Genomic DNA, 17,010 nt, shown 5'->3' with positions numbered 1-17,010 from the left:
AACTACTGAGCCTGTGCTCTAGAGCCCGTGAGCCACAAGTACTGGGCCCGCGCACCTAGAGCCCATGCTCCACAACGAGAGCAGCCACCACAATGAGAAGCCCGCGCACCACAACGAAGAGAAGCCCCCGTTCGCCGCAACTAGAGAAAGCCCGCGCGCAGCAACAAAGACCCAACACAGCCAAAAATAATAAATAAATAATAAAATAAATAAATTTATTAAAAAAAAAGTATACTAAGTTAAAAGCACAAAAGACCACAGATTATAAGATTCCAGTTATATGATATTCTAGAAAAGACAAAATATAGGGATAGAAAGCAGATCAGTGGGGGTAGAGGGAAGGGACTGACTGCAAAGAGGTACAAAGGAACATCTTGGGGTAAGAGAGATGGTCTATATCTTGAATGTGGTAGTGGATACACAACTATACAAAATTTTCAAGACCCATTATACACTTGAAATTGGCATAGTTTATCGCAGGTAAAGCATAGCTCAATAAAGCTGATTTTAAAAATTTGAATTCTCAAAACTACTCTGTAGTTCTACTTTTTTTCACTAAAATCAAGATACGATAATGAGGTGTTTGGTGATGTTACAAAACAAATGACTGTGAGAATCTGCTATCAAGAATGCACTGTATTTAATAACAAAACTACCAAATTCCCAAAGGAACAGAATATACTCAGTTTTAAGGAAGTCCAATGAGGTTTGGCAAAAAAGCAGATTGGCTTATCCAGGGTCATACAAAAGACCAGCGATGAGAGGAAGGAACAGGTTAATAAGCAGGAAAAGAAAACAATTCACAAAACCTTGCTCTAAAGACACTTTCTCATACAACTCTTAGGAACGTGTCATAATCTTATCTGTTGGTTTTCAAATTCCCTAATTTCCCCTAGGGTATACGGCAACTCTGTCAATATATTATATATGTAATATATAATATAATAAATAATGGCATAAGAAGAAACAAGGTAGCAATAAATGAGGCAAGAAAAGGGATACTGAGAGAAACCACATAACATTCCCCAAAAAGGGGTGAGACTGGAAAAGTAAAGTTGGAGCCAGGTGGCCCAAGCTAAGAGTTTATCTCACAGAAACTGAAAATGATAAAAAGCTTTTAAGCTGGAGAGTGACCATAAAAATGTTGTACTGAAAGAATAACCCAGTGGCCACATGCAGGTTAAATGAGAGCAGGAAAGATCAAATGCGAAGACATTAATTTCTAGACATTAAAACATTGCCTAAAACTACACTTAAATCCACATCAATGGTTTTCAAACTCCTGAAACAACTTTTTTGTTGTTGCTGTGACACAATCACACCCCCGTGAGTCCCATCCAAAAAACATCTAACATTACCTTATAGGTGCTACTACTAAACAACTGTTCAGAGCACAGCAAGAGCCCAAACTGCTTTAAGTACCAAAGTAGGTGTTAAAGTCCGGAAAGAAAGAGGGCCAGAAGGTAAAAGAGGTGACCTCACCCTGGTCACACAACCCACTGTTTGCCTCTACCCTCACTACCACCCACAAACAGCTGTCTGGAGAGCTCCACAGCATCCTGGGAATTCTCCTTAGTAACTGAATAGGGGTCCTGAATCCAGGTTGATAAACAGTGATCTATAGTAATTAACCTGGAGGAAAAAAAGATTTTATAGAAATATAATCAATTTTTTCCACAAGAAAAAAAATACTAAAACTCAAGGGAATACACATCCAAACACATAAAAGTATTTTAGTAAACAAAGCCTTAAATATGAAACAAAAAGGACAAATTAAGAATCTGAGAATGGACATCTAAGAAGTATATATACTATTCCAAAACCCTGTCATATGATCAGATACAGTGACTAAGATGTATGATGATAAAGTAGCCTTAGCACAGTTGTCAATGTTTTACCTACCTGTTTTTGCGTCCCCAAGATTACTTTTCTCTAAGCTTATCTGACATAACCAAAGTCCACACAGGCTATATCACCATCTATTCTATGAAAAAAAGGATGGTATATTTATAATCAACAATGCAGACATCAATGTTTATACAGGAGTCACTGATGTCTGAAGAGTGAATAATTTCATGAAAATTGTTTTTGAATTTTATTTATTTATTTATTTATTTATGGCTGTGTTGGATCTTCGTTTCTGTGCGAGGGCTTTCTCTAGTTGCAGCAAGCGGGGGCCACTCTTCATCGCGGTGCGCGGGCCTCTCACTATCGCGGCCTCTCTTGTTGCGGAGCACAGGCTCCAGATGCGCAGGCTCAGTAATTGTGGCTCACGGGTCCATTTGCTCCGCGGCATGTGGGATCTTCCCGGACCAGGGCTCGAACCCGTGTCCCCCGCATTGGCAGGCAGATTCTCAACCACTGCGCCACCAGGGAAGCCCCATGAAAATTGTTTACTGTCTAAAATTGTTTACTGTCTATCTCCCTTCATTATAATATATACTTTAGTAAGAATTTTTGTTTCTTTTCTTCACTGACATATTCCCAGTATGAAAACAATTCCTGGCATGTAGCACTTGCTGAATTATTAGATTTTCATACTGGCATCAATAGTTCATTTCAGTCACAAAAAGTCTGTCACTACAATCATCATCCTCATATGAAGGGTTGTAGTAACAAGTTCAGTTTTATTCACTCTACTTAAAAGTTACCCTTGAGGGTATTTTTTTAAACTGAAATTAACAATTTTTTTTGCCATTCAGTTATTACAGTTAACTTATGAAAAGTGTCTGACATAGTTCCTGAAATCACAGCTGAATAAAAGTTAGTGCCTTTGCTTTGCTACTCCCTTTCAAAAAGTTACCCATGTGAACCAAATTTCCTGAAATGTAGTCCATAACCTGCCGCATCAATGATTATTTCCTAAAGCAAGTATATTGAAGACCATAGATTTAATCACAGGACTCATACTGCAACAAACACATAGAAAAAACAAATATCTTAGAAAAGTACCACTTATATAGATAACAGAGAGAGGATAGAAGTTATTGAATTCATTGACTTAAATTAGGACGACACCAGGAGAGCATAGCTGACAATGGTCTCCGCACAGGTTGAAAACTGCAACAAAAGTGAGCTCTATTGGTAGTTTATCATTTTCTCAGGTGTATGCGAGTAGGAAAAAAAAAACTAAATGTCATTCCTTTAAGCCATTTTCAAGAGCTGGGAGGGCTACTGTGACGTGACTTCTATTTTTCTGCTTACACCCTAAACAAAGACATGCATTTGAAAAAAACATAATGGATGGTGGAGGTTTAAGACAGCCCTCCTTTGTTTCCAAAGCTTCCTATACTTCACCATCACAATCCTTACTACTCTGTATTTTAAAAGCCAACATCATAAGCTCCATAAGGACTATGTTTATAGCTGGAAGAGTGCTGAGCACATACCAAGCGTTCAATAAACATTTCCCAAATAAATATTGCCTGAATTCCCCACAGAATTATAAGCTTCATGAGAGCAGGGATTTCGAGTGTCTCATACACCAATTTTCCACTGCACTTAGCACAGAGTGTGATCCAAAGAAGCTAATCAAAAGCTGTTTACTTAATGAATGTGTTTATGACCAGGAAACACACACAAAAAAGTGACCTATATTAGACTCGAACCCATAACCTTAGCCCCATTATAGTATGCACTAATGAACCAAGATAAGGAATTTCACAGTGTGCAAGTTTCAGTGTGGATATAATCATTAAATCTCACCCACGAGCACTCACAAAAATTTCAAGAAAATTAGTCAAATATTGATTACTTTCCCAGCCATTCTCTTTATTCTAAACTTTGTTCCCCAATACCTTATCTCAAATGACCCATAATAATAGATCCTAAAAATTAAGAAAATGTTTTTTGTGCCAAAAAACATGTCCTCCCTAATTAAAACTGGAGAGGATTAAAGAAATAAGATGAATGCCAAGAGGTACTCAAAGCAGTCAAAGAAAATCAAAGGCTATGCCCCAACTAAACTGAAAACAGGATATCCTTCAAATTAAAAAAAAAAAAAAAAAATTCCCACTCACTCATCAACAGAAGTCAGTTATGACACTTTTCTGGAACAAATGGCTCAAAGAAAAATGCAAATTTTGTCATTTGCTCTAACGTGTCACTTAAAGATCAGCATAAGCAGTTGCTCGAGACCAACATACAAGAGTAAAAAATGATTTAAGGAAAAATGTCAGATATCAAAACTAAATAGTTTTGTTTTAAAACAGCAAGTCATCTCAACTTTAGGAACTCATCAATTTTGGAAAGTCTGAAGAAGTACATTCTCTGGAAAAAATTTTTTAAATGAAAATAAGTGTATCCTTATTATGGAATATGACAAATATAATATAGCATAATTTGACTCTCTAAGATACTAACACCTCACTGATCCAGAGATTTATCCTAAAAGAAAAACAAAAGACAAAAGAAAGATAATCTTAACAAAAGAAAATACAGGGAGCATAAATGGTCTATAATTTAAAACATGCACATATCATCAAGTCTGTGAACTAAAAGCTCAGGTATTTTATTATTAAAGGCCTCATTCAGAAGTCTATTATTTTACTCTGAGGAACATCTGGTATTATGTTATTCACATATTACTAACATTAGCAATATTTATTAGGTATGATTCTGTCCCTGTAGGTGCTACACCATACAATTTAAAAAGGCATAGACCTTCATCTCTTGGTTCTTTTTTGAGGTCCAGAACAATCCTTATGTACGTCAAACCAGCTTTGTTATCTGGTTTCCTAGCCTACAGCAGATTTAAAATTGGAAATCAAAAGAATGGCTAGATTAGAAACAATAACCAATTTAGTTAACAATGAGCACCTCTAGAGCCTAGAGTACCACTTCCTACCAACAGGAACCACAACTTCTTAGAGAAACAGCTGACCGCAGAACTGGAACAGGAAGTGTAAAGGAAAAGTTTGAACATCTTGTCACATCAGAAAGCAAGGAAGCTAACAAAGAGCACTAGGACCAGGACCCAGGAAGCAGTGTGAAGATGCTCTCAGAAGTCAAAGATGGGAAAACCTAAGCATCAAATTTTAGAAGAGTAATGGTAGCAGATCAAAATACATCAAATATATAAAAATCTGTAAGTTTCCATTTAAAGGATAAACAGAAGACAAAGAAACATGTTTAAAAAAAAAAACACCAAAAGATACAATCAGTACTTATGTTAAACTTTACAGGAGGAAAGGTCTAGTTTCTTTAACAAACTGCAAAGGGAAAAAGAAAAGGGAAGGGAAATATATAGATTAAAATACTTGAGACATAGCAACCAAATGCAATGTACGATCTTGTTTAAACCTTGATTTAAACAAACCACTGTAAAATGACACTTTTGAGATAATCAGAGATATTTGGCTGGATATTTGACATTAAGAAATTATTGTCAAATTTTAGGTCTAATAAGAGAATAGTCATCTTTCCAGATACATAAGCTCAAATATTATGGGTGAGATTTTTTTAATAATTAAATAAATAAAAAGAAAGGAAAGGATAAAGTACACTGACACTAGGTGACAAACAGCAAGGAAGACAGTTATAACTGTCTAGGGTCATTGAATGTATGGAGCAAACAGTTCTACACAAATAGCTCTCAGAGGCATCACTGTATTACAGCACAGAACCATGTCTAATGCTCATAGTAACCACCATCAGTCATCAAGAATAAGGTAAATTATGTTCTTTCTATATACACAGCTTAGGCAGATCAGATGTCCAAATGATGGAATACGACGCATTAAAGTTTATATTTATACTCACTGAGAAGGAAAGATGATCACAAAATTTTAAGGGGGAAAAAAAAGGTTGATTTTGCTGCTTAAATCTGTTTTCTTTTACCCAAGCCCCCCAACACACACACCACTTAACAGTACCTTGCTCTAAGATAACTGCTGATTGTTTAAATGTAGAAACATAAGAACAAACATCCTGAATGGCTTCCCACTTAAGGGCAAACACCTTCAAACTAATTTACATTAATGGTCTAGTCCATGTGTTTAACACAATTTTTAAGTGTAAGATAAACTATTATGCAGTTACAAAATTACAAGAACCATAAAGAATGTTCGCTAACTTAAAATGACTTAATTCAAAAATCTCACCTGAACCCTACTTAAAATACATATGCAAGTTATTATGGGCTGAATTGTGCACCTGAATCACCTTATTGTGTCAAAAAGCAAGAGAGTCCTCAAAGAATGATGGGAACATGTCAAAATACAGAAGCCAGCATGAATGGGTACATGATAGCCAAAACAGGGCCAATTTGAGTATCAAAATAAATAGTAATGGATTATAACCCATTGGAAAAAAATAGGATGCCTGATTCATACAGATATAAATAAACCAATAATTTGAAGGTCTGATGAGGAACAGAATATTTACAAAGTTTCAAAGTACCTCCTACAAAACACTTACTAATTACAAAGATTTTTTAAAAAGTAATTTTACAGTGGAAAGGCCTGGCAGACACCACCTTAATCTAATGGTCAAAATGGACATTACCAGAATGGGACAAATCAAAACTTTGTGCCACCTGATAGGATGCAATGAGACAAAACACAGCTTCACCTGTGTGGCTTTTGTGCCAAAGATACATAACTTGAATCTAATCAGGAGGAAACCTCAAATTTAGGGACTTTCTACAAAACAACTGGCCTGCAATCTTGCAAAGCATTAAGGTCATGAAACCCAAGGAAAGACTAAGGAACTGTTCCAGATTGAAAGAGACTAAAGAGACATGACAACTAAATGTAACATTTGATTCTGAACTGGATCCTTCTGCTATAAAAGACATTATTAAAACCATTAGCAGAACTTGAATGGGTCTGAGGGTGAAATAGTAGTAATGTATCAATATTAATTTCCTGATTCTCTTCATTGTAATATGGTTATGTAGGAGAATGTCCTTGTTTATAGGATATATACACTTAAATGTAAGCAGGTGTTAGGGCATCATTTCAACAACTTAATTCTCAAATTGCCATGACCACAAAGAAGACACCCCCAACACCTCCTGGGCAAGATAAAGGCTGCAAACATATGCCTATAGAGGCCAGGCAATAAGGTAAATACCTGAAACAAGCTAGGTATAAGGCAAGGACTGAGGCTGTTTACCTGACGCATCACTCAGTGAGTATATATCATCTGGAATGCAAGTCCACAGTGGCAATATCATTCCATTTTTCAAGAGAAACCAAAGATGCAGATTTTTATGTGAAATTTCCCAATTTTTAACACACTCAAAAGGGCCAAACAAAACATGTCTGTCGACTAAATTTGAACCACAGCTGTCTCTGGCCCAGAGGCATGTTTCTCAAACTGCAGCCTAGGGATAAAAGGAAACCACATGATATACGTGGAACATATTCTTGGAGCCGCAGTTTTATCCCAAGAGTTTGCCTGGAATTTTCTGGGAGAGGAGCTATTTCTTTATTTTTAAAATGCAATATTTTGGAGTTTAATGCAAAGTTCATATGATTTTTAAAAACTTCTCATTTAAAAATAATTTCAAGCTTACAGAAAAGCTGTAAGAACAAGAATAGTACAAAAAAACACCTGTACAGTTTTAACCAAATTCATCTGTTAACATTTTACTCATTTGCATTACTTGCGTAAGAGCATCCTTCCACCCTCCCTCCTCCTCTCTATGCAAACATACAAATACATACACACATAAATACATAGCTCTATATATATATATATATGTGTATATATATAAAACATATATACATGTTACATTATTTTTTCTGAACCATTTGAGAGTAGGTTATATATCATGGCACTTTATTCCTAAAAATTTCAGTGTGTATTTCCTAAGAATAAAAACATTATTTTATAGAACCTTAGGATAGTTACCAACTTTAGTAAATTTAACATTGATGCCATACCTTTATCTAATCTACCATCCATATTCCATTTTTGCCAAATGATCCAATAATATCCCTAATATCATTTCCCCCTCTAATACAAGATCCATTCTAGAATCAGGTACTACAAATAGTTGTCATGTCTCTTTAGTCTCCTTTAATCTGGAACATTTCCACAGCCTTTCTTTGTCTTTATAATATTAACATTTAAAAAAGTACAGTCTCGCCCCCTACCCTTTTAAAAAACAGGATGTTCCCCATTTGGAGTTCAATGTTCCTCAGGATTACATTCAGGTTATGCATTCCCAGCTGGCGAACTACATAAGTGATGTGTTCTTCACAGGCATCACATTCAGAGGCACACGATGTCCACTGGTGTTATTTACTTTGATCATGCACTCAAGGTGCTGTCTGATTTCATCACTGCATAGAGTTACTATTTTTTTCCCCTTGCAACTACTAAGCAATATATGGGGAGATATTTAAGACCATGCAAACATTCTGCTCCTCATCAAAAATATCCCCATAGATTTAGCATCTATCAATGATTCCTGTCTGGACTAATCTTTATTATAATGATTGCAAAATAATCATATGAATTTTTAAGTTAAGTAGACTCAATTTCTGGCTACACTCCCAGATCCCTTAGGTGTAAGCACTCGGTCTCCTCTACTTTAGGAGCACTACAGTGCAATGGTTTGTGTGCAACACTAGAATAATTAGGTGCAGCTTCCAGAAAAAACAAGCGTACCTGAGCCATGCCTTAGAGACTGGATAGATTTTGAAAAGCTAAAGAAGTGGAGAACCAGTCAAGACACAGACAACTCCATCAGGAAAGCTGAAAAAAACAATATGGTGAATGCTTTGCAAAGTAAATAACATACCCTAACTTCCAGTTTCATAAAACCACATTTCTACATATGGAGTTTGCCTGAATTACACTGATTCTAGAACTACAGATATACTTTCGCTGCTACTGATATTAACTATATTCTTTTTTTTTTTTAACTATATTCTAATCATTATATTCAGATTCTAAAAACTTTTCAAAAACAGCACAATTCATTATAACCACTTCTGATTGTTCATCCACATTTATATATATATGTGAGCCCTCCCACCTAGTCTCTCAAAGATAGGGAATAGACACTAAAAGTGTACCTTTCATCTGATTGTGACCCCTAGAAAGAAATAAATTTTATACTGCCATCTAAGGCAAACATATAAAACTGAAATTAAAAGTTTCTTGAAGCAATATCATGCAAAGCACCAATATTTTATAATCTTTCTTTCTTCCTCTCTTCCTCCTCATTCTTTTTAATATTTGTCTTGACTGCAAATAAATTGATTTCTAAATCCTTAATAGGTGATGCATAAGACCTGCACTTGAAAAACACTACCCTAGAACCTGGCACAGAGTTCTTTATCATATTCCCAACAAAGTCTGGAAGAAAGTTTTCATTTATTTCAGGTGAAATAAGAACAGAAGAAAACAAGAACATAAAGAGTTATTTAATTTTTTAAAGGATTCTGAGATTGTGTGTGATAATTTTTTGGTCTTCAAGTTATTATCTTTTTATGCAACGATGGTAAGAGCGAAGGTTGTAAGTTGCCAATGATATACTGGTTCCCTAATAATTTTTCCCCCAATTTTATAGGGTCCTGAAATCTCCACTGCTCTTCTATGAGATTTCAAAAACACATGAAAGTGTCAGCCTTCAATGGGTTTACAATTTGGCTGGGGAAATAAGACTTACAATAATTTTAGGACTTGTAATAATTACTTCTACCTTTTGAGAAGAAATATTCTGTGATAAATGCCCTAAGAATGTTCTTATATTAAAAGTTCAAGGGTGAATACTTTAAGCTGGGAATGAAAGAGAACAAATAACAAAAGGTGTTCAGAAAGGAAACAATATCTGAGTTGGGCCTTGAAGGGTACTTCAAAAGAGAATAGTCACAGGGATGGAAAAAAGCCAATCAAATATGGGGAAAAAGAAATAGGTCAATTAGGCCAGAACATGTTAAGACAGTAGAAAGAGATAATGGAGGACCCTTGACAACAAGGTTAAGGTGCTTGAATTTAGTCATTAAGGCAATGAAGCAATCTGAAAGAGTGAATGGGACAGTCAAAGCACTGTTTAAGGAAGATTAGTCTGAAAGTCCCACACACACACACAAAACAAATTATAGACAAGTGGAGATTCTTGAGGCTATGCAATAATCCAAACACAGAAAAATAAGGACTTCAACTGTGGTGGTGGAAAAGGAAAGTAAGGAATGGGAAAAGGTGACAAGAATTGATAAGTCTTAGAAGAGATTTTAATGTGGTAGGCAAAAATGGCCAGGAGTCAAACATGGTTCTAAGATTTCAAGGCTGGGTGATACTTACAGACAGTGGAAAATAAGAAAAAGAAGCTGATTTAGAGGATGAGGTGCTCAGATTCAGGTATGTTAGAGTCAATGTACAAGTGGGTTATAAAGAGTCAGTAACAGGGTAAGGAAAAGAACATTAGACCCCATCAGAAAAATCTGAGTTCAAGTGGAAAAAAATGGGGACTTCCCTGGTGGCGCAGTGGTTAAGAATCCACCTACCAATGCAGGGGACACGGGTTCAGTCCCTGGTCCAGAAAGATCCCACATGCTGCAGAGCAACTAAGCCCGTGAGCCACAACTACTGAGCCTGTGCTGTAGAGCCCGTGAGCCACAACCACTGAAGCCCGTGTGCTCTAGGGCCCATATGCCACAACTACTGAGCCCGCGTGCTGTAACTACTGAAGACCGCACACCTAGAGCCCATGCTCTGCAACAAGAGAAGCCACGGCAATGAGAAGCCCACGCACTGCAAGGAAGAGTAGCCCCTGCTCGCCACAACTAGAGAAAAGCCCGCGCGCAGGCAACAAAGACCCGACGCAGCCAAAAAAAGAAAGAAAAAAATGGTTAGGATCTAATGAAAAAACCACTAGAATGCAAAATTATATCTATAGAATAATTTTCACTGTGTAAAAAAGGAGGCATAGGAAAAGAGTAAAAATAAGTACCTCAACATGTTAACGTCAGCTGAATACAGATAAGCTAGAACAAAAGATAATTTTTTTCTTTCTTCTTTTGTATTGTGCTCTCATTGGATACAAACCTTACAAGTTAGGCTCCCCACCAAAAAAAAAGAAAAGGAAAAGAAAAATCTGGATTTGAATAGCCTTTTTAAAAACTGCAAACTCCTTGAACCTTAGTTTCCTCATCTATGAAAGGGGAAATAATTTCTTCTCTCCCAAGGTTAGTGTGCAGATTAAATGAGATAAAGTTTTGTAAACTATAAAGCAATATGCAAGGTTAAAGCATTATAACAGCGACAGCTAAAACTATAGGACAAGAGATCACACAGAGACACAGAAATATACTACAGATTTGGGAAGTAGATTATTTCCTTAGACTATTTTAAAGTTTTAGAATCCATCTATTTTAAAGTCAAAATGTTGGGACTTCCCTGGTGGAGCAGTGGTTAAGAATCCGCCTGCCAATGCAGGGGACACGGGTTCGAGCCCTGGTACGGGAAGATCCCATATGCCGCAGAGCAACTGAGCCCGTGTGCCACAACTACTGAGCCCGTGTGCCACAACTACTGAAGCCTGCGTGCTCTAGGGCCCGTGCTCTGCAACGAGAAGCCAGTGCAATGAGAAGCCCAAGCACCATAATGAAGAGTAGCCCCCGCTTACCACAACTAGAGAAAGACCCCACACAGCAATGAAGACCCAACACAGCCATAAATAAATAAATAAATAAATTTTAAAAATAAAATTAAAATGTCATATTTCTTATGAACAAATATTGAAGTTTTACATGTAATAGAAATGGACTCATATACATAAAATTAATACGGTACTTGTCCTACATGCTATTCAAACTTAAATACAAAGCAGAAAAAGACCTAGTAATATCATTCCCTAATATTTGGACTTCTAATTATTTCATGGTTTTAAAAGGCCAGTCTCTATAGAGATAAATTCAGAATCTCCAAATGTTGTCTCTCAGAAGTTACGTGCTTGATACACAACACTGCATTCTAAATGGTGCTTCCCCCTTCAACTCCCATTTCTGATACTTTACTTATATCTATAGATATGTATTTAAAACCAGATAGTAAGCTCCTAAAGGGCAAGAAGAATGTCACAAAAATAGGTACATGTTAAGAAATACTCTAGCTAACTCATGTTACAGATGTAAGAGTTACTACTCATGCCATATTATAACGTAAGCCTATCTTGAGTCCTTCAAGAGACAACCATTAAGAAATTAAAAGTTAAGAAAAAATTCCCCAAGTAATATTATTACATGGGAAACATTTTTATATGAATAAATATATACAGAATGTTTTACACTAGATTAATATTTGAAAATCATATACTACACTGTTCCTTTAAGAAAGCAAGAGTATACATGAAATGAGAAATAAGTTCTAATATTGTGATGTTAAAGAGATTGTTTTAAAATATCTCATAAACTGAAGCATACTACTACTGCAATGAGACTGTTACATTTCTTATACTAACCCTACAATTTCATCCATTACAAGTTTTCTTTAAAAAGAAGTTTTGGAGTTTTGTTTTTAACCTTTGGAGCAGAAAAAGTTAAAACTGATGTGGTTAACAATATGCTTTCTTTAAAGCATAAACACAGACTAAACCTGTAGGCTAATCCCAACACAAGTCTTAAAATTAAAACCTTTATTATGAAAAAGAGATGCTAAAAAAACTAAGCATGAAATGCACCTAACCCCTGCCTTAAGAAAATCAACAAAAAAAGCTGTATCAAGTTTCCCACTTTTGCACATAGACCTGAGATTTAAAATATTTACTGTATATATGTTTTGTACATGTATGTGTGTGTATTCCAAACTGATTTGGAGGCAGGACATCAAGATAGATTGTTTTCCCCTCACTAAGTTAAAAAAAAAAAATTGTTTCTGAAGTATTGCTTTTTTATATTACCCTCTTCATGAACTAAAAGACACTATGCCTGAAGTAAACGGTGCCACCACCTGCCAGTCAAACTGCCTGAAATTCATCAGCTGTAGAGATTAAAAGCATCCTTTAGTTGTTTTCATGTAAAACAAAAGTAATACAAAAGGTATATAATTTCAATGTGGCACATATAACACAATCACCCACAGACAATCACCTAACGTTCCTCTCAGTGATTTCAAAACCACTACACACAGTTTTAATTGCCATTAGACATCTTATAAAATGCACATAATAGTGTTTTCCTTATCTAAACACACAACAATCAAGGGTACAGTTTGAATTTTAAAAGTTTTTCACTTTATGAAATGATGCACCATAACATTCCCTTAAATAATCAGCTTCTCTAGAACCACTGTTTACAAAGCACTGAGCTTTCCTGCTTATAAAAATGTAGTTTTCTTACATTTTTTTTCAAGAACTCATCTAGTATTTAAAAGGAGACACACACATACACTTCCTTGAGAATAAATGTTTTCAATACTTGTGACCCCAGAAGAACTTCACATGTTTTGAATTCTTGTTTGGTTAAAAAAAGTTTTTAAACATCTACTAGAATACAAGATCTTGCCTTTACACTCATGGCTCTCTTGATGATAAAATAAAGATCAATGTAACTCTACGCTCTAGACTAATGAACTGCAGGGAATAGAAACAAGCAATTTGGCAAGAGCTGGGTAAAGCTATGTTTAAAGACTACCAGTAAAATATACCAGCATTACCCTTCCCTCACTCCCAACTCTTTAAGGTTTCAATTAAGACGGGGCCTAGTTTTACTCTTTCAAGGGGGACAGAAAGAGAAAGCACAGAGCTTCTGCTGAGAAGTATCTTCATGAGAAGCAGCTCCAAAAATACTGCCAGGAACCATTTCTTTCCCTCCAGCTGACATAGGTTCCTCTCTTTAAATACAGGTATATCCCCTGCTCCTGATCAACACCATACTTAAAGAAAGAAAGTCTCATCAAGGTACCATCCAAGGATGGCACCAAATAAATAAAAAAATTATCAAATGAATAAAAAAATTCAACATCAGGGTCAGCTATAACGTTCCTGATGAAAAGTGGGAGCCCCAACTAAAATTCATCTTCATCTTTCAGTCTCTCCTATCAGTTGCCTCATGAATTGGATAAGAAAGGATAGCTGTCTAACAAGGATATCCACTGTTTCAAAATAAACTTAAATGCCCCCAATTAGTGAGAAAGACTCCCACAAAACACAGAAGATGAAGCTTCAGCAAGACTGCCAAGTCCTCAGAACCAATAGGAAAGAAGTAAAAGCTGATTCTAATTTGAGCAGTGATCCCACTATTCCTACAGGCTGAGGAGCCAACAGTGCAGAGATATCTCAGTCCCACCACATCCCCCAAGACACTCAGTTTTTTGGCCAAGTATATGATCACCTCTTTGTGAACATAAAGGACAAGTCTTTCAGTCCAATATGATTAGGGAATAAATCCAGGCATAAGGCTTAAAAAAAAAAAAAGCAGTGAAAAGTTGATCCCTCTTTAAAAGGAGCCCAAGAATGAAACAACTTCACAATGTAAGGAATTATAAGACATCAAAGGTTAGATAATGGACAACAGGTGCCTTTGGGGAGGAAAGAGTAACACTCAGTCGCCTCCTATTTTAGGATTTCCACTCTCCAAGTACTTGTGTGTGTGTTTCCCAAAGAAAGTGTGTGTGTTTTTCCCCAAAGAAAGTCAAGGCCAAAATTGTGGGTTTTACTATTTAATACCTATAATGGATCCATTGCTCTTTAACCTACTTTTTTATTTTAGATTTTAAAAAACCCATTTACTCTCAGTGTGTCTGAATAAAGTATGGCCTATGGCCAGATTATGCACTGATCCATGAACATTAACCAACTAGGAATTTATTATCAAGAAATGCAAAGAAAGGCATCTGAATACAACCTACCTCCACATAAAATACTCAATATACAAATCCAGCAGCAGGTATCACATTAACTGCAGTATCAGCCAAAGCAGAAACTGTTTCTCACCATCATGACAGTTGAGCTCAATCTTTACAGTAACCAGATTCCAATAGCCTCAAAGAATAGTAATTCCAGACACATTATAGGGCACTGAGTACCAGCCTTGAGTTCTGATTCCCTAGGCCAGTTACAAAATTTACTACCTATATCTGGGTGAAAGGGAACACTGAAAAAATACTTCAGCCTGCTTCCCTTTCTCCATTCCACAAAGACAACATATTCCAAAAATGGAGAATCCTTTCTTTCCCTGTCAGAGGCCCCCTTTCCTACGGATTAACTGGGCAGGGTTTTCTCCCCAGCATGTGTGCAGAGCCAGCAAGCATAGTTCTGCTTTCACTCCTCTTTTAAAGAGGGTCCCCAGGCTTCCCTGGTGGCGCAGTGGTTAAGAATCCGCCTGCCAATCCAGGGGACACGGGTTCGAGCCCTGGTCCGGGAAGATCCCACATGCTGCGGAGCAACTAAGCCCGTGGGCCACAACTACTGAGCCTGCGCTCTAGAGCCCGCGAGCCACAACTGCTGAGCCCGCGTGCCACAACTACTGAAGCCCGCGTGCCTAGAGCTCGTGCTCTGCAACAAGAGAAGCCACCACAATGAGAAGCCCGCGCACCGCAACGAAGAGTAGCCCCCGCTCGCCACAGCTAGAGAAAGCCCGCACGCAGCAACGAAGACCCAACACAGCCAAAAATAAATAAATAAAATAAATTTTTTAAAAACCACTTATGTTAAAAAAATAAATAAATAAAAATAAAGAGGATCCCCCAACACAGATGCACCTCTTCCTTTCCTGTATTAGGCAAATGATGCTTCAGTGCTTCTGGTTCTCTCCACCACTGCAAAATGTTCAGAGAAGTGGAGGGAGTGAAGGGAAGTTGTCAGTTACTCTGAGAGATACTTAAAAGAAGACTCCAAATTTAAAGTGAATACTTGGTGGGGCGGGGGGAGTGCCCCCCTCCTGAAGAGGGAATGGGGGGTCCCTTCCCTAAAAGGGAGCCTCTGCGTGGCTAAGGGGTGTCCCCAACCTGAAAGAGAGCTCGGTATGCGGGAAGGGGGAGGAATGTTGTACCCAGAAGAGGCGTCAGGGTTTGAAAAACGTGTTCTAACCCTGAAGGTGGGGGGAGCCGTGAGTGTATGGGGAGGGCTGTACCAGCTCTGGGGGGCCGCGCTGAGAGAAGGGGTTCCCACTATGGTGAAGAAGGGCCCCGCACTGAAGAGAACGCTGGGAGGAAAGGAGGGTCTTGCTGAGGAGGGCTGGCATGGGGGAGGGGTTCTGAGTCCATCGGAGCCCGGAGAGGGGCAGCAGGCTCGAGGGGAACATGTGCAGTGGAAGTGCCGCCATCCCGAGGGGCAGGGTGGAGAGCAGGCCCGGGCTGCGTGTGGAGGGAACAAGGTTCCCACCCTGCGCAGGAGAGGAAGGACTCCCGGCCGTACTCACCGAGGCTGCCGGCGAAACCGTCCATCTTGCGGGGAAAGCGCCGGGCTCCGGGCTCAGCGGGGCGGGCACTTCATTCAGCGGACCGACTAGGGTCGCCGACGCTGAGCCTGACCCGCTAGCTTTCTCAGGCGCCCGGCTCGGCTCCCACCTCCCGCCTCCGTCCGTCCACCACAGGGCAGTCAGCCACGGACGCCCGGACCACTTCCCAGTCAGGTTGAGAGCCGCGCCGCGCAGCTCCGCCGCCTGCCCAGCCTCCCTCCCAGACGGCAGCCGCAAGCGCCCAGCCGCGCCCCGCCCCCGCGCCCGCGCGCAGCGGTAGCTCCACCCCCGCGTACGCCGTCACGCTTCCGACTCCGCCTCCCACGTGACGACTCGGAGGCGGGGTCTTGCCGACCCTTCCCTCTCACCTTGCCTCGGCCTAGGGTTCCGCCTCCCGCGCTCGGGAGGGGTGGCTACGCTTGCGCGGTGGGCCTGCTGAGGGCCTGGGACTTGGGGCTTGAAACTGCTTCCGAATGGGTGGGGATAAGGGGAGACCTCCGGCCTGGGATCTTCAGGAGCTTCTAGGGATTCCTTTTCCTCGCAGCCCCTGGGGAGTCCGCGGAGACCCATCGGAGCTTACGTCTGGAGCCCCTCTGACAGGAGATGGTCACCCCGTGTGTCCTAGAACACTAAAGAGGCAACCAAGTGCGGGGAG

The 17,010-nt window shown here is 38.8% G+C and overlaps 1 protein-coding gene across 3 annotated transcripts in view; it reads right to left on the bottom strand.

The window, feature by feature from the left end:
- Positions 1-16,577, bottom strand: part of EML4 (EMAP like 4) — a 157,632-nt gene extending 141,055 nt beyond the window's left edge. For all 3 annotated transcript variants that reach the window (XM_061168735.1, XM_061168733.1, XM_061168734.1), the window contains exon 1: positions 16,317-16,577. In XM_061168735.1, the coding sequence (XP_061024718.1) occupies positions 16,317-16,341 (25 nt within the window). In that variant the 5' untranslated portion in view covers positions 16,342-16,577. The remainder of the gene's footprint in view (positions 1-16,316) is intronic.
- Between the last annotated feature and the right edge of the window lie 433 nt (positions 16,578-17,010).

The sequence above is a fragment of the Eubalaena glacialis genome, chromosome 14 (assembly GCF_028564815.1).
Source record: "Eubalaena glacialis isolate mEubGla1 chromosome 14, mEubGla1.1.hap2.+ XY, whole genome shotgun sequence".
Lineage (NCBI taxonomy): Eukaryota > Metazoa > Chordata > Mammalia > Artiodactyla > Balaenidae > Eubalaena > Eubalaena glacialis.
Note: the sequence above shows the minus strand (reverse complement) of the source record. Positions and strands in the feature narration are given on the sequence as shown.